The sequence below is a fragment of the Lissotriton vulgaris genome, chromosome 9 (genome assembly GCF_964263255.1).
Source record: "Lissotriton vulgaris chromosome 9, aLisVul1.2, whole genome shotgun sequence".
Taxonomy (NCBI): Eukaryota; Metazoa; Chordata; class Amphibia; order Caudata; family Salamandridae; genus Lissotriton; species Lissotriton vulgaris.
Genome location: NC_141697.1, coordinates 285981707 through 286000313, shown reverse-complemented (window position 1 = coordinate 286000313; position 18607 = coordinate 285981707). Strand labels below are relative to the sequence as shown.

Below are 18607 nucleotides of genomic sequence, written 5' to 3'. Positions count from 1 at the left end.
CTGCCAAACTAGTTTCTAGCCACGTCTCTAGCGCACAGAAAATATATTTTTCCACTTTAGTTGCTTGCCATGTCTTACTTAAAAAACGTTATCTTTAGCTAGTCTTTTCGAGTCGCAGTTAATAAATCGACATTTAACTGTGGTGATGAGTGATGAGCCCTGCTAATGTCCTCGTGATTTACGTTTGAATAAAGGTGCAAAAAGTGAACGCAAAATACGCGTGCAAGACAGAAAGCTACATTATTTTCTTTTAAAAGGTTTTATATAGCGCTGGCTAGACCCGGAGGTATCAGAGCGCTTTACATGAGCATCAGATCATCGTTACAGGTTACATCGTTACAAAGGTTACACAGTTTTTAGAGCATGGCAACATAGTTACTTGTAATGTTGAGATAAACAGTAAGCATAAATACGTATGGGGAAAAGCAGACAAGGGGAAAGGTTCAGGGGAGGGGGGAAGGAGCTGGGGAAGTAGACAGATAATGAAGGCAGGAAAGAGGAGGGGAGGGTGAAGGACACTGCATGGAAAGAGGAGGGGAAGGACGACGTGGACACAAACTGGTAGACGAGTCAAAGCAACGTCCAAAGTCCAGTAAGCTGTGATCCCAGGGGAAGTGGTATCAATTACCTATCTCTGTTGCTGGAGGCTCCCTTTACGCAGTGGACTCTCTCAGAGGGGTCTCTAAGACTCCAAGGCCTACATACTGGATCCTTCCACAAAAAGGGGAGAGGGAGTACTTTGGCAAGGGGTGCCATTCCATACCTCAGCTGTGAGTGGCTCCCTTGGTGCAGTGGACTCTCTCAGCAGGTTTGCTGAGACACCAATGTATAAATATTGGATCTTTCCCCAACAAGAGGAGACGGAGTGCTTAGTCAAAGGGCACAAAGGACAGGGGGATAGGCAGACTAGCAAGCAAGGTGAGAGATTCAGGGGAGAGGGGATAGGAGCTAGGAGCTAGGGATATAGACAAAGAGAGAAAGAGTACTAAATGGGAAAAAATCAATTAATGAGTTATTATATAGCGCTGGTTAGACCCGAAGGAATCAGAGCGCTTTACATGAGGAACAATAAGGTTGCAATTTACATCAGTTAAAAGTTACATAAGTATCAAGAAAAGCATTTAAGGAACATAGGGGACAAGGTGAATGGAGCAAGGAAGGGTAAGGGGATAGGGTAAAGGGGTAGGAGGAAGATAGGACGTAGAGACGAGGGGAAAATCTGCCCAAGGTCTGGCTGGGTAGGTGACGGTGGCGAGGTGGGGGGGGGGGGTCCACAACCCATCTCCTTTTTAGCTATATGGTAGCTCCACCGTGCATCAGCCAAATCGCTAGATCTCTACAGTCTGGGGTAAGTTCTGCTGGTTCCAAGTCCTGATGTGTAGGCAGGTTAGGGGATAGGTTCAAGGTCTGGACCCCGCAGGTCTCCTCGTAGATGAGGCCGGAGATGCGCTTGACTTCGCCACGGCGCGCCAGACAGCGAATGGCCGGCTTGGTGATGCCCTGGATGTGTTCCCGGAACACCTTGCGGTGCCTCTTGGCGCCGCCATTGCTGAGCCCCTGCCCTCCTTTGCCGCGTCCAGACATGTTCCTCTCTCAGTGCCCCTGCAGAGATGTTCCCATGTGCAGAGTTGTTCATTCACACATTAATTCCTTATTGATGTCTAGAACTAGATGTTCTAGTACTAGAGGAGTATCAGGAGCCTGGAATACAAAACTGGGGAAAACCTGCAAACTAGTTAGTTTGAGTGTATGACCAGTACTTGTGTCCTGCAGTTACTATACCGATCTAATCACTGGTGCAGATTGTGCTTGAAAAACGGCAGCCTTACATGTTTTTCAAGACCCTTGTAGAATGGTTTGTAGAAAGGAAATGGAAATAAATTGCAGTAGTGTCTCTATATTTGTGAATACCATACTGTAACGAAAGAAGCTTTCACATGATATACACAGTGGTGCGATGAAGTATCTGGAAGTCATACATTAGATGAAAGCCAGGAATAAGTCCCATATTCCGGCCTAGTCTACGTTTCATAAGCGTTTTTGAATTGCAATGTGAGAGAAAATCAATGCAATTGGTTACTTTGAATTCACTGTTGCAGCAACATTTTACTTGTACCATAATTCGGTTTAATTAGGACAGTTTTTTGTAGTCCTAGTGCATCAAAACCTCAAAATGCCCATATGCAGCTTTATTAAGAGATTATTAAGCATGTTACACGTTCAAGCCAGATAGCATCAGTGAGCATGTTTTAACAATCGAGTGTCAGTAGAAAGTGTTATTAACCCCATTCTGATCCTAGTCTCCCTAAAAGTAGTGATTCTTCACTCACTATCTAAACTAGGCGCTACATGGATGGTTTGGGGTTTGAGGTTTGTCAGATTTGAAAAGCAAACAATTGTGGCCTATGCTGTGCTGTACTTTTATTTAGGCCTATTTCCTCTACTTCCACTAAATGTTTCCATTTTTATTTTCCGGCTCCGCCCTTTAAAGGACACTAATCGAAACTTGAGGCATGTGGACCAAATGTTGGGCCAGTACAGAGAGCACAATAGTGAACAGACGGAAGCCATGGCCACAGTAAGTATCTCTCAGGGTTGGCCTCTGTTATATGCCTGGTACAAACACCAACTCCAGAGAGAGGGTTTGTGCAGTGGGAGGATGATGTGAGGACTGTTTTTGCATGGGTTGTAGGGTATCTTGGTGACTTCTGGGGGCCAGAAATGAAGAATTTCATGAAGATATTGGGTTTCACTATGGAGAATATTACTGCATAGTTATTCCTGCAGGACATAAATGATCTCTCTAAGGCTTTAAACCTTTCTAATGGATGCAGTTCTTTCTTCGCTCAGTCGTTAAGTCTCAAGGCCCGATTCACAAAAGGTTTTTGGTGTACATAAAATAGTGCTACTTCACGTACTTTGAAATGCAATTAACAAACTTATGGCCAGAGATGTCCAACTCTGCCTCTCCTCTCTTTTCTACGATGACCATGTAGGTATGCGTTTTTGTAGTGATGTAGACGAGATTGGTAATATGGCGAATAATTACTACAAAATATGTGGGTTTAAGGGAAAGTAAGTGACATGCTAAGACAAAACATGGACCCACAAAAGACTAAGAAAATTGTCATCCATATTAGAACATTGGAATGTTGGGAGCTCCATTGAATACAATGGAGTGCTCCCTGCTTCTACGGGCCGGTAAAGGCCTGCAGAGCAACATTCCAATGTTTTACAAAGGCCTCTCGGTGCTCGAGGGGATTTACATCCCCTTGAGCTTCGAGAGCCATTGTTTTATTTGTTAGAACATTCTGCCCTCTAGTGGCAGAATGTTTTAATAGCCTTATAGCCCTTCGTAGCAGGGCTATACCGTCTATTAAAGTCCCTTTCCCTTGTTAAAGTCCCTCGCCTTTGGCTCAAGCCTTTAACGTTGGAGCGGGCCTTTAATAGCCGGTATAGCCTGCTATGGCGGGCTATAAGGCTATATTAGAATATTGGAATGTTGGAAGCTCCCTTGAAAACAATGGAGTAGCTCCGGGCTTATAATGGCTGGTATAAGCCGGAGCGCCAAAATTCCATTCCACTCCCTTCGGCTCGGGTCTTTAACGCCAGAGCGTGCCTTTAATATAGCCTTATAGCCCGCTGTAGAGGGCTATACCGGCTATTAAAGGCCCTCTCCAGAGTTAAAGGCCCGAGCCAAAGGCGAGGGCCTTTAACAAGGGAGAGGGACTTTAATAGCTGGTATAGCTGAGCTACGAAGGGCTATAAGGCTAATAGAACATTCTGCCACCGGAGGGCAGAATGTTCTAACAAAAAACACCAAAGCCTAACGGGAGCGCGAGGGGATTGGAATCCCCTCAGGCTCCCTGAAGCCTTTGTTCATAACCAGAGCTGTGAACAAAGAAACATTGGAATGTTGGCGCTCCAGGCTTATACCAGCCACTATAAGCCCGGAGCACTCCATTGTTTTCAATGGAGCTCCCAACATTCCAATGTTCTAATAGCCGGTAGAGCCCGCTACAGCGGGCTATAAGGCTATAAAATGTACTTCTAATTTTACTGTAAGCTTAATAGTGTAGAAACAGGCTTAAATGTACTCCAGTCCAGCCTTGGAGTAAGTTAAACACCACACATGGCCAACCACAGTTACTCCAAGACACTCCCATTTAAAAAAGTGAAGTACAATGGAATTAAACTAGCACTCCATAGGAATTATTGCTACATTAATGAAATACTTAATTAAAAATTTAAAAAAACGATGTTTTTACATTAATTTTTAACTATAAAATGTTTCTAAATTAATTAAAAACGTAACTGGACCGAGTCTATTACAAACTAAAAAACATGTTAATGAGGTTAGGTGTTTTTTTTTTTTAAGTTCCTTAAATGTAATCATTATATTTAAACTATTCCCAAATTAAACATAAAATTAGTTTGATGAGCTTATTTGTTGTAACCTTATTTTTTCTTAGTTATAGCTCAAATATTTATTATTTTAAATGAAATTATATTTTTATTTTACATTAAGTATTAGTGTTTATTTTTTTTAAAGAAATGATAAACATTAGTAATGTATCACATATTTTCCCATACAGAGCTCTCCATTCTGATGTTTGAGGTCTCCACAAACAGCTGGCAAGCTGTCAGTAGCATCTTTATGGTTATAAACTGGGATGTATAATACAGTTGCGTCTGTTCTTTATTCCTGCAGTCACAGGCATAAGAAGTTTTCATCTTGGAATTTAAAAGTGCATTGCACGGGGGCCTTTCAGGTTTTTTTCTCTCTGATGCCTCTTGGGACCATAAGACATGGCAGCTTCTGGTTTCAAGTCTAAGACCATATGAGTAGTTGGCAAAAAATAAGTAGCAGTAAATGTCAGGGAAGCAATATCGGTTTGAAAATAGATCACATAGGGTCCCCAGCAAATACAATTCAGCAAGGTTTGAAGTACATTTTCCAGTTATTTAGGTAAGATCGAGATCTTAAAATGCTAATTATGGATTGGGGTAGTTTGTGAACTGGTGCTTTATTTTGGCATTTGTTTTTTGGTAATGTGCCCTTCAGTGGTTTTAGATTTGAACTTGGTGAGTGAACAAAGAGGTTTTAGGGAAACTGGTTCTTGCAAAAGTAACAGAAATATTTTTAATTCATTTAAATGACTTAGTTGCACCGTAGTCCGCTGTTTCACAATGAGTAGGCTCAGAGATGCCTCTCGACACCTAATAAAATGTCTGTTCTGTGAAATCTCATTGTACGTATTGATTGAGATTAAAAAGAGCTGTCACCCCTTAATTAAAATTGTGTTGCCTCTTAAAGTACCACAAAAACATTGTTACCATCAGAAAATATTAAATAAAAAGCAAAATATAAAAATAAAGATCAAGAAATGTTGATGATTGAAAACATAAGTACAAGCTTATGTATGTATATACTAATGATGTGGACCTATTCTTGCACTCGGGCATGTACCCAGTAACCTAGAACGTGCCTTGCTCTTTGGAGACAGGGCACTGAGTTCTGCTGAGCACTTAATAAACTACATTTAATAACAGGATGTCAAGTTCTAGGGAGTAAGTATTTTGCATGCATGGATGCATTTTTTGTTTTCCTTTGTAAATCTTGTGTATATTGCAACCATAGGAATGCACTGCTGACCTACTGCATGCCTTTTGCACTTCAAAGTCAGCGTGAAAGCAAGAGCTCTCACCTCATGAAGTTCAATGTGTACATAATATGAAACTGTATCCACATTTCTAACATTTTGTTAAGGTGCTAATCACTGACAAAAGTTCAAATAGACAATTGTTTAAAAATATGAAATTTATGGCTGAAAATCAATGTTGAAATAACATTCTTTTGAACTATACATAAAAGACAGTAGTTGTGAAAGACCTTTTAAAACCACTTAGAATCCTTTGAAAACATGTACTTAAACTGATGGTTGGGTTTTTTCCCCCAAATCTCAGATATTGGTCAATAAAAATATTAAACACCCAATCCTCTGTTCCTCTTAGCCAGGCCTTGAAAATATTATGCTTGATTGACAGTTGTTTGGTAACCACCCTGCATGGTATCAGGATATCAATAATCAACTCGTGGCAGATTTGACTAAGGGGGGGGGGGCTTTCCCTACCTTTCCACCAAGCATTTCATGGCGGGCTCACTGCCATGAAATGCTTGGTGGAAAGGCAGATATTAATTCGCTCGACGGTGCCGGCATTGGCACCACCGCAAATTCGTCCTCCGATCTACACCACCACCACCACTGCGGAATCCTGGTGGTGGTGGGGGTCCTGTGGCGGTCCAACCACCACGCTCCTATAGAGCGGGCAGACCTCCAGGGGTAATGATGTTCAGACCGCCTCAGCGAGTACGGTGGTCCTAAGACCACTGTACTCCTAAAAAGGCCCTAAGTATTAGCATCCCTAAGTTGATGTAGCTTCACCATTTGTCGATGTATTGTGAATATCTTGGTTCTTTGTGTGACTCGATCATGTTAGTTCAAGAACTTCTCTCCTTAAACTCCACTGCCTGCGTGGAGGTCGTTTTGTGTATGGCCCACCTTTTCCGGTGTGTCCAGAAATGTGTTTCTTCTGCGCTCCTCTTATCAGAAGATCAAGAAATTTGAAACAAAAGCTACTTACTAAATGTTTGCAGTAAAAAGGACTTAAACACTGCAACGTATAAAACAACATTTTCAGAAATGTATCCATTTAATGTTAAAGTGACTTGCACCTGTAGAAACAGGATAGCATAGAATTAAAGACTTTGGGCTTTCTTAAAAGAAGAGAAAGGAGGAACCGAAAAATAAAGATTCTAGAATAGTTCTAGCTGCATTTTCCTCAGATGGATCTATTTTCTTGGTTTGTGTATGGTTTATTTTTGCTTTGATTCTGAATATGTCCCTATCTCTATCCAGACAGTTGAACTACGTGTTAATTAGCTAATATTTGAGACTTAAAATACTTTAATTTGTGTGGGAGGAGACAGAGTGGATTCTTAACCCAAACTCGACAAAGTAATTAATCATTCGAGGAGGAAGAATCTTTGGAAGCTCTTTTTGTATGTGGGAGAATATAACCATTCTGGAGACTGTTGTAAAAGCCCTTATTTAGACTTATTTGATTATAAAATATGTATGCATTTGATTCTGTCTCTCCAAATAGCACATTTTAGTTGAAAGTTGAAGTCTTCTAAAACAACTGATCTTGAAACTAGAATCCATGTAGTAGCATGCATACACCAAGAATATTATTGGTTATTACTATGATGTGATGTAGTTGGTTTTACCTGTTTTACTTGTTTTCTGTGGCTCAGACTAATTTCAGAGCTTCTGAGGTTTTAGAGATGACTTAAGTGAGTTTTCTCTTTTTCATTACAGTTGAAAGAGACACTGGAACAGTCTATTGAAGAGCTCAGGAGCCAAAGGATGTCTCGACTTTCGGGAGCCAGAAGTGCCTCTCTTTCTAGTTTATATGCAAGTGACCTTGAGGGTCCAACAGCTACAGGTGAATTGTCCAGTGGTGGACCAGGGTGATAGTCCTGGTATGTCGGGCAAGTGCAATGAAGGGTCTTCTTGCTTGTTGCCCTGGCTACTCCTGGGAATTTATGTAATATGCCTATGTAGGGGAACTGACCAATCCTATTTTCTACTAGGGAGGCAGCGGAACGGTTTCCTCCTTATTCTTATAGCTATAGGTACATCATAGCAGTATCAAAGGTGAGACTATGCGAGTTTCCCACTATCGAGGGCACTGAATCATGTGAAACTCCCAGGTCCAGATTAGTCAGTGAGAATATTAAAGACAATTGAGAAGGAATGCATTGTAAACCTAAGTTAAAAGGACTTGTTAAAGTGACACTAGACTGTCCATCGAGTAATCTTCGGTGGTTAAATAGGTTTGATCTGTGGCAGATGTAGAAGCAGTCCATACCGGGCCTTACATATTCTGTCATGTCCAAATCCTCAAAGAGGGGGGGGGGAGGTCTAGAAGAAGGAAACAAATCATAGCCAAAAAGTGACCATTAAAAGTTTGTGACAGTTCAGATGATGAAAAATAGATGCTTTTGAGTCATGACACTAGTGATCAGAGCAAAATTGTAGTATTTTTGAAAGTACAAAGAGACTTGGCATGGGAAAGAAAGTGAAGTTGTTTTAGAGAAGCAACAGGACGTGTGAAAGGCAATTAGGAGAGGCTACAGAGCAGGTATGAAGAAGAAAAAGAGCACACACCTCATGAGGGGATGCAACACATTAGATACATCAACAATAGTATGAAGGGTAAATTTATAATTACAGGTGTGAAATAGGAGTGTGGAAAGGGAATAGTAGAACGCTGACTTATTTAAGAAGGATAAAAAACGCTTTGATTTCAGCGTGGTCTTTAACACTACAGTACACACCATTGATAAACGTTTTAAGTAGGAAGTTGAATTGTATTTGGAAATCACCGAATTATGAAAAACCAACGGTGTAAAAAAATGCAGTTCATTCCAAGAAAGGAAGGAACTACACTGATTAGTATGAGGACCCAGCGTTTTTTCCAATTCCATTGTAAGCCATACTGCAGGAGGACAGGAAAGGAGTTGTTGCTTCTTTTTGCTCATGTCGAGATGACAAGAGTTAATATACTCGAAGAGATGAAATACAAGAAGAGATTTATGACACCATAATAAGCACTAACAGAGGGGGCAAGTAAGATTCAGTACAGGCAAGTTAAAATCATTCATGTGAGATTTTAGTAAATATAACATTAAAAGGAGAACAATAAAAGCAAGTTAAAAAACGTGTGATGGGGATGTAGAGGGTAATTGTACTGATCAAATAGGGGAAGGATCTTGGTTTTTTCCTTTACTTAAAAGTATGGACAACATTTTATTGATTACCCTGGAGTGAGCAGATTTCTAACCATGGCCATACCACAGGGCTAGTCATTCCCCGTGTTACTGCGTATCAGATGTGCTCAAGGACTAATATGACTCAATATTTTCATCCTCTTCATTCAGGGAGCCAACGTTTTGTACCTACCTCACCCCTCAGGGACTATGTGAATTCAAGAGGCGCCAGACCTCGCAGGTCGAGGTCAGCAAGTGTCCGATTCATTGACGATATGAACCCTACTGGCCAGGTAAGCGGGATGACTTTATTTTTTTTATTTTTGTGATTTCAAATACATACATCAAAAACAAAAGTTGTTATATGGGTTCCCCGGCTCTGAGGGTACAAAATATGAAGTTAATCATAGTGAAATCAGTGAAGAATCTCGGAGTCAGTTTTAACGACTGTCTGAGTCTAGAGACCAATGTTAATAAGCAGGTGAGTAGCTGCTTTGCTTTAATGAGAGGATTGCGAAAGCTGCTACCCCTCTTACCAGCACAGGTCAGAGCCACCATAGTTAGGAGCACCATTCTCAGCCGCCTGGATTACTGTAATGCTCTGCTTCCGGAATCCCCTGCCTATTTGATCTCCAGACTGCAAAGCATCCAGGCGGCAGCAGCGAAGCTGGCACTCTCCCGAGAGCGAAGATCCTCTACCACCCTCGCTCTAGCCGATCTTCACTGGCTACCTGTACATCAAAGGATCTGCTTTAAATCCCTCTGCATTGTCTTTAGGGCAGTACATGGAATGGGCCCCCGACCACTTCAAAAGAAATTCAAATGGTATATACCCACACGGTCCCTCCGATCCTCATCCTCCAATCTCATAAGCATACCCAGGATTAAGAAAGCCACTTATGGTGGCAGAGCCTTCAGTATAGCCGCAGCCCATCTGTGGAATAAAATGCCCATCGACATCAGGAAAACAGACAAATTGATGGCCTTCCGAAAAAAGGTGAAAACATGGCTCTTCCCTAAAACTTAATCTCACCAGAACTTTAATACTATCCTCCCCTCCTCTGATGCACAGTGTTTTTTCAGCAATATGTACACAGCGCCAGGATGCCCGTAGGGTTGCAGAAGCGCTTTACAAATGCTATAAATAAAAAATAAAAAATGAATAGTGTACATTTTCGGTAGGGTTCCCTTGTGCTGGTTATAAGTTGATGGTAGGATAAAGGATAGAGGAGAGGAGGAAAAGAGAAGGTAGGAATAAGTGTAGGAGAAGGATAGGACAGAAGTAAATCAAACCATATAGTTCTGGTTGCCCGGGCACGTTCTGTCTCACTAGCCGCGCTCTTGGTCTAAAAAAGATTTGAAGGCATGTGTTTCAGTATCTTTTCTTTCCAGACCTTTTTTCGTTCCTTGATTCTCTCATCGCAGTTTTTTGGTTTTGAAGACTCTGGTCCCTATTCTGGTGAATAGCACTTACATTTTAAGACCTTGTGCAGACAGACAGTGGGTGCTTATGTTTCTGGGGGTTATTAACTGTGTCTATCATTAGAGGTCATTTTTGCAGATGGGAGCCCGAAATGGCAGCCTAATGTGGGTTTTATATGTGAAGGTATTTGTGCTGTTGAAAATACCTAATGAGATGTTGCAAACGAACATGAGGAGAATTTAGTAGTGCTTTCTGTAGAGGCTCTTTCCTTAGTGAGAATTTCTAAAGCAGCAACCACACCTGAGACACTAAAGGAAAGGGACTATCCTAACAAGAGTTCTCTATATAACATTGGTTGTTTGAACATGCATTGCATTCTGGGCCTCTCTTTTACTTAAATTTACCCAGTGTTATTCCAATGCTAATGGATCAACAGTGTAGAGAAAAATATGGCTTTCTTTGTGCATTCCTGCATGTCTAACAATCACCAACAGTAGACATTCTAGAATGTTTACTTGTTTGATGTCATTCGAGGTCTGTAGTTCAATTACAGAATTGTTCGCCGGATAGCGCCTTTAAAAATCTCTTAGTTTATGGCTGATCAAAACTGGAACGGGTTTGTATATTGTATGTTTTGTTTGAAGATTGGGCAGTGGCCTGCACTGTGAAGAAAAAATAATTTGATGTGATCAAGATGAGGGAAATATTAAAATTCAATTGTTTCTATGTGCGTAAAGAAGGAGGAAACTAAAGGCGGGAGCAAAGACCATTAGACCCATAAAGATATTGCCCTAAAAGGGTTCCTGTTTTCAAAGTCCATAGGATCTGTTGGCAAAATGGCTGCACTATGGACAGTATATCAGTTAATCCTGGGTGATGATACGTTTTCTTGTTATTGAGACTTGTGGATCTATTGTATTTACTAGAAGTATACAGTTCCCTTCCTTGCGTCTACTAGGGAGAGAACATAAGTAGTTTTAGTGAGGATATGTGCGATCATCTGCAAAGTGATTTAGTGTTCTGCATTTAGCAGCTGATGAAGCCTTGTATCAGAAACTACAGACAAATGCTGTGTCCTCTATGGTAGTATGGATATATGCCATTAGAATTCGTAAAGATTTTGCAAGTCGAATCTTTAAGTGGAGACACTGGAGCCTTTCACAGTGTTGCTGAGAAATAGCACGAGTGCCCACTGAGCACTTTTTAACCAGGAGTATAATTTCCATAACAAGGTTTCTGTGTATTGGACTATGCTTTGGATATATTTTTGTCATTAAGGGTAGTGGTGGACAATGTTGGTCAGAGAGTTTAGCTGTTCAAACACTATTTTGTAATTTGTAAAATGTAAGGGCCATATGCACTAATTCCAGTAAGCTTACCTTAACCGTTTTCCTCCAAAGTTAAGTAGTGCACCAGTTCTAGACAGAGTATTATTTTGCTTGTGTATTTGTATAGATGTCTGCATGCGTGTATACTAGACATGGTAAAGTGCCTTGGAATTTGTATTTGAAGGGCAACATTTGTTTTATTGTTATGAAGTGGCATTGAATCTGTTGTTCACATTATTGTTTATAAACAAAAGGGACCTTTTACTGGGGAAAGGATCCTGCCCAAGTACAAAATATTTGATACTTGGTAATTATATGTATTTGACGATGGCCGATCATTCATATCCCTAATCAAGTTAAGATAAAAAATTGCATGTGCATGCAGAGAGTGACCACTTCTAAAGAAAAAAAAGAAATCTGACAGAGACTTCTAGCCACAGATTCCTTAAAATAGAATATTCCCCATATATATATAGACTCCTCCCCAGCGTGCTGACATCAGTTCTTTTCTCTCTGCGCCATTTACGCAGATCCAGAAGAGCTACTTCAGTCCATTTTTGAACTACCTTTTTTGACTTTGTATTGAAGTTAATTTTTAGTTAAGCTCCCAGTGTGCATTAGGGATGTCCCCTAAAAAAATCTGTGAGTTTTAAACCCTGTGGATCCTGTCACAGGGCGATGTCTATCACAGACCCCAACCTGTTTTGCTTGAGGTGTCTGGAGCTGGGTCACGACGCCAAGGCCTGTCCAGTCTGTCGAGTGATGCACCCCAAGGTGGTCCGGACACTGCTGACACAGATTAGCGGCACTGACCTCGGCATTGTACCCAACTCTGATACCGAAGTGGACTGGCGTTGTCTGACGTCGACTCCAGCACTCCGTACCAAGACCCTCTGGGTCAGAGCCAGTGTCTCCCTTTACTGATAGGCGGTGTAAGGAATACGATTAGAGCAGAACTAATTATACTTATGGTTATCCCGACCCCCTAGAAGAGCCCTTGGCTGACGATAACTGGTAATAGGAACTTGCAGATGCCAGTGTTCTGGACACTGGCCTAGTGTCTCCTCCTTGTGTGGGTACGGAGGAAGGTGCTTCATTTGCCATGGTGATGAGGAGGGCAGCGGAGGTCCTTTCCCTTAAGCTATCTTCGGTAGTAGTTAAGACTATCATCTTGACAGAAGTACTTCAACCTGGGGTAGCCCCTACAGAACCTCTTCTCCTCTTTATTGAAGCCCTCACTGATGTTCTGCTTGGGACCTGGGCCAAGCCCTGCACAGGCACTCTTGTGCGCAGGACGATTGTGCACTGTCACCGCCATATTCCTGGTGATCCAGCTTTCCTCTCTCCGCATCCCACCACGTAGAGCTGGGCGGTCCAGGCTTTTACATCCAAGATTAAGTCTGGCGTGTTCCCATCACATCACATCACTGGTTAGGGAATCGAAGAACCCATAAACACTGCATGCCTCTTGGGCCAGTATTCCCACAAAGTTTGGGACTCGGCTGCACAAGTCCTGCACATGGTCTTGGAGGATGCCCAATCTATCCAGTCTATTGCTGACAGCAAGGACGCGGCAAAGTTCACAATGCGCTGCTGACAAGACATGACGGACTCGTTGGGCAGAAGAATTGCTTCTTCAGTGGCACTTCATCACCATGCCTGGCTGAGGCCAACCGACTTTTCAGGGAATGTCCAGGCATCTCTTATGGACAGGCCCTTCCATGGCACTCTTCTAGTTGGTGACAAACTGGATTTGTGGCTCGAGCACTTAAAGGACAACAGGGCCACTGCCCTTTCATTGGGACTCTCCACGGCCCCGAACCAGCCCCATTCTACCTTTCGCCCCTTCTGTGGCTACGATAGGGGCTACCAGCTGTGCCCATTTCCCCCCCAGCCACCACTGCCAGCAGGCTCACTAGATCTTTCGTGGCCTCAGACGTGGCTCCCACAGGCCTCGTGGAACACAAGGCCGGAGATCTGAACCCATCCCCGAGAGCCTCCAAACCGCTTTATATGCCTTCATCATCATGGGCTACCAGTCGGCAGCAGGATTCAGCACCACCTGGCATGATTGCAGTCTATAATCTTAGACATCTGGGTGCCTCAAATTGTTCAGCAGGGTTATGCCTTTTCATTCATGGAAACCCTGCTGCCCATGCCACCATCTTCAGATCGAGCAGTTCTGCTTCCACCTACTGGAGCAACGAGTCCAGGATTTTAGGCTATGATTTCGATGTTTTAGCCTCTATCCTTGGTTTCAATGAGACTGACTCTGAGGTTGCTGGGTATCCTGGCCTCCTGTACCGTACTGATGAATCTTGGCTGGTGACATATCCAAGCTCTGCATAGTGACATAAAATTCCAATGGGCGCAACATCAGGGAATCACTTTGACCTGGTCCAGATATCAGAAGGACCTGCACAAGGCCTGCAATGGTGACTGGTATATTTTGATTTGGTCTGTGGCAGACCCCTATTCCTTCCCTACCCAGATCGCACAGTGATGATAGATGCGTCCCTTCTGGGTTGTGGGAGTCATCTGAAAGTGGCCGATATCAGTGGACTCTGGTCACCTGCTGAGTCTATCGTTCCACATCAACTTGTTGGAGTTGAGGGCGATTCACAAAGTATTGAACTCCTTACTACCTTCCATTAAGGGAAGGCTGGTTCAGGTGTTCACGGACAACACTAACCCAGTGTGTTACTGCAAAAAGCAAGGCAGGGTGGAGTGGGCTACTTTCCCCCGGGGTTACTACACCCCCTAGATGACCACTACCTTTGGGAAGTGGGAATCACCCTGTTCCAGCACTCCTAATTCCACCACACACAAGATGACGGAATCCCTATTTTCGTGTTCAGTTCAAACTGGTCACCCTAGAGGTGTGTCTAAACTGCCAGTGTAACACTCCTCCTGCATAGCTAATTTTCCCACTTGTCCTGGTGCCAAATGGGCCTAGGGCAGGGCGTGGAATTTGCCCATGTCTGGGTAAGCCATGGGTTGCATTTCAAGCCTAATACCTTGATATGCTGATTTACCACCCTTTCTGCAGGAGGGGTAATAATACCCCTTTTCCAAGCAGGAATTCTTCTTGACCTCCAGAGAGCCTCAGGGTCAGAATATCATTTGGGGTCGCAGGCTGGACTGGGCCAGTCAGCCAACCAACTAGAGGGCTGGTAGGTTTCAGGGGATACCTCAAAGGTACCCTCTGGGTGCATTTATTAATAAATTCAACACTAGAATCAGTGTGGGTTTATTAGTACAAGGTGTTTTGATTCCAAAAAACATGTTTCGGTGAAGCTATTATGTAAGTGGGAAACACTTTTTGACTAGTGCCCAGGTATGTACCTTAACCCGTTGAGTGCTCCCGTCGGCCGTTGGCCGATGCAAGCTCTACCTCTGGGGTGCTGCGCACGACCAACGGCCGACGCAGCCCCACCCACTCCGTGGAACGCCCGCACTGCGGCGGAATGTCTGCCGCAGTAAACGGGTTAACATAGCTTCCCTGTTCACTTGCACTGTCAGTAATTGAACTGACTACCACAGGGTCATAGCTGTTCAAGCAGCTTTGTCCTCCCATGTAATATAATGCACTCTGACTTAGGGCTGTAAGGACTGCTGTAGGGGTGAATTAGAAGTATTACATGCAGTGTTAGGGGACCTGGCACATAAGTGTGTGCCATGTCGTGTTTTCACTTTTTGAAACACCTTGTTACACAGCCTGCAGTGGCAGTCTGTATGAGTTTGGTGCTGGGTCCCCTTGGAGTGGCACAAGATATGCTGCAGCTCTTAGGGACCCCCCTTTAGAACCTATACCCTAGGTACCAGAAGTACCACTTACTAGGCACTCACAGAGGTGCTAAAGGCCTGGACACTAGGGGATCAAGTGACCAGTTGTCCTGTTTTGGGGGAAGAACGCTGGCACTGGGGACATGGTTAGCAGGAATTTAGTGCACTTCAGTCAAAGCTGCACCAAATATCACGCAACACCCACTTTCCTATAGATATCGAAAGCAGTTAACTGTGGGTTTGTAAGCTGAAGTTTGCACTTGAGGATGTGACAGTCTTTTTGGGCTCTGTGATGAATGAATGTTGATGTTTTCATCTGTCTTGATGAATGTGTGATGAATGAATGTTGATGTTTTCAACTGTCTTCGGAAGTGTATATCCTCCTGGTTGCTTCAGAGCTTGGCATCTTGTACTGAGAAAGCAGTGCCTCTTACATATTTCTTATGGTAGGGTGATAAGTGCTGCAAGCCTGGAGCGTAGTGTTCTGTTTTGTTTGTATTGCTTGGGGCTTAACTTGTAGGTATAGTGATACTTTTCCTTGGGAGGCTCTGTGGCTAATGCAGAGAACCTTAAAATGTCTTACCGTAGGTAGCCGCTGTGGTGATTGCAGCTCTAGGAGCTTGTGTTCTTGTGGGTGACGGTGGAGAAAAAACTTGTAGAAGCATTTTGAATGAGTTGTGTTTTGTAAAATATAGTCTGTTGGCATAGTTGAGCCTGGAGATTATGATTGTGAGGATGGCTTCCAGTTTATGTTGTTATGTAAGGTAGGGGAAGATGAGACATGGTGTTTTCACTGTGTAGAAAACCCTTTGTGATGTTGCTAACAGGTGGCCTCAAGGATCGGTCTGAATCCATGGTTATAAGTTTCTAACTTACCTTCATGCTTTGGAGGAGCCTCACGTTCCTTAGGCCATATGGTGGTAGGCTGGCATTCTTGCCTTTGTCTACAAGTCATAATCTCTGTCTATGCTGTATTGAGCTTTAGATGGTTAGTCACCATCCATTGTAGCAGTCTTCTGGGCTATCCATTTGAAAAATGATTTGGGTCTCATCTGCTTAGTTGTAAAAGGTGAGTTTGAATCACTTAATCATGTTTGCTAGGCTGTTAGGTTGATGTTGAATAATATAGGGAATATGATAAATCCCTGAGGGATGCAAATGTGTTGTGTGTGAGGAGCTAATGTGAAATGCGGTAGGGAAACTACACTTTGTCTGTCTGTGAGATTTTAAGCAATCAATTTTAGAGCATTTCATTGACTCCGACGTAGTGGAGTCTTTTAAGTACTGCGTGGTAGTGAACAGTGTCAATATTAGCTGTTAAATCCAGAAGCAACAGGACAGCTATTCCATTTTTGTTCTCTGTAAATTTTAGATCATCGCAGGTGGATATGATGGCTGACGCTGTGCCTCTGCATGGTCTAAAGCTGAACTGTTGGTCCAGCATTAGGTCTTTATGTTCTGTGAAGTTTTAGAGTTGAGTAAATTCTGTTCTCTATAAATGTTTCCTAAGAATGGTCCATTTGTTAGGGTCTTGTAGTTTGCTGGGTCGATGGGCTGAGGTTTTTCTTTTTGAGGGGAGGTCTAACGTAAGGGGATTTCAGCGCAGGTGGGACTGAAACTAGTTCCAAGAACTTGATGAGTAGGCATGTGGCTACCTTCTGGTTTGCGGAGAATATCTTTTAAGATCATTTGCAGTGCTGGGTATGTAGGTTATCCTAGTGGCCTGGCTGCAATGATAATATCAAGGAAATCTTTTTGTTACAGGGTATTGAAAGTATGCGTCAATAGATGATTATTGTTGTCTTGTCCTATAGTGGTTATGTTCCGCATTCTCCATTAGGTAATCTTCAATCTTTTTAATTTTTGAGATCAGTTTATTAAATGTTTTGTCACAGAAGTCTTGAGATTGTGGTGTCTGTGTTTTTTTGCACTCTGGATTGCAGACTTCTGTAAGAATTTTATGGAGTTCTTCACAAGGGTTTTTGGCTTCAGTTGCGTGCGTGCTGTAGTGGTGTCTTTTGTAGTTCCGATGGAGCTTTTTTTGTACGTTGAGGATCTACGCTGCTTTTCTTTTACTTTCATTCAACCTCTTTGCTTGAACATATTCAAACACATGATGCTAGGAGAGGTTCACAGAGCCAAGTGCTTCTGGCAAAGTACCAAGCTTTTTGTTGTGAGTGCTTTTACTTTTAGTGGGAAGACAGAACGAAGGATTTGGAGCGTATGGCGAGGCTTTTACAACCAGGGTTACGTTTTTTGGGTCTTGAAGAGGGAATTTCTAAAAATGCATATCCTTGCAATGTACTTATGATGGAGACTGGAGTTCATGATCAGTAAAATCTCTTTATTTGGTGCTGTGGTAAATGACTGCCCTGTTGTCTCTGTTTTACCCAGGTTCATTCTTTGCACCAGTCACTCCGAGACCTCAGCAGTGAACAGCTGCGCCTGGGTGATGACCTCAATAGGGAGTTTTCCAGAAGACAAAGGTACGTTTGGCACATGACCTCCCTACTTCTTACCAATATTCATTTGTACAATGCCAGATGTGTATACGGCCTGTGTGACTGGACTGAGTTGTGCAATGCAGTTCTCTCGCTGGTCCCTCATGAGGTCAGAGGCTGCTTCTATTACATCATGAGGCAATAACATTAAATTCCACCTTTTGCTCCTCGTCATTCAAGAAAATCATGTATGTATGTATGTATATATGTATGTATGTATATATATATATATATATATATATATAATTTTGTATATATATATGTATTTATATATATGTATGTAAATATGTATGTGTGCATATATGTATCACCTATGTAATCAACATTTCCAACTGTCTCTATAGTTGTCAGTCGAAAGACAAGATGATCGGACACCTTTAAGTTTTTTGACCTGTCTTTCTACAGGGTCGAAGTTGAAACCAAAAAGACCTTGGAACATTTATCTGAGCGACTCAGTGACCCCCAACGGCAAGAATCGGTAAGAGCTGCAATTTATTTATTTGCTGCACTACTAGTTTTTAGGTCTCGCCTGCATAGGCTGTTCATGCGCAGTCTCGCTGGCGAGATTTTATGATTTAGAGGGGCTTTGAGTATAGGGCTTTAAGGCCCGCTCCTCTTTCCCATTGGCTGGCGTCCCCGTTTATGCTAAACGGTGGCCAGCCATTGGGAAAGAGCATTCTGTGACTTAGACTTTTCTCTTTTTCTGTCGTCCCACTTGGATGGCCTGGCCTGC

The 18607-nt window shown here is 42.7% G+C and overlaps 1 protein-coding gene across 1 annotated transcript in view; it reads left to right on the top strand.

The window, feature by feature from the left end:
• Positions 1-18607, top strand: part of CEP128 (centrosomal protein 128) — a 757252-nt gene that overhangs the window by 25489 nt on the left and 713156 nt on the right. Inside the window, exons 2-6 of the mRNA XM_086937589.1 lie at positions 2492-2578; positions 7383-7509; positions 9008-9129; positions 17768-17859; positions 18280-18352. Coding sequence (XP_086793715.1) covers positions 2492-2578; positions 7383-7509; positions 9008-9129; positions 17768-17859; positions 18280-18352 — 501 coding nt within the window. The remainder of the gene's footprint in view (positions 1-2491; positions 2579-7382; positions 7510-9007; positions 9130-17767; positions 17860-18279; positions 18353-18607) is intronic.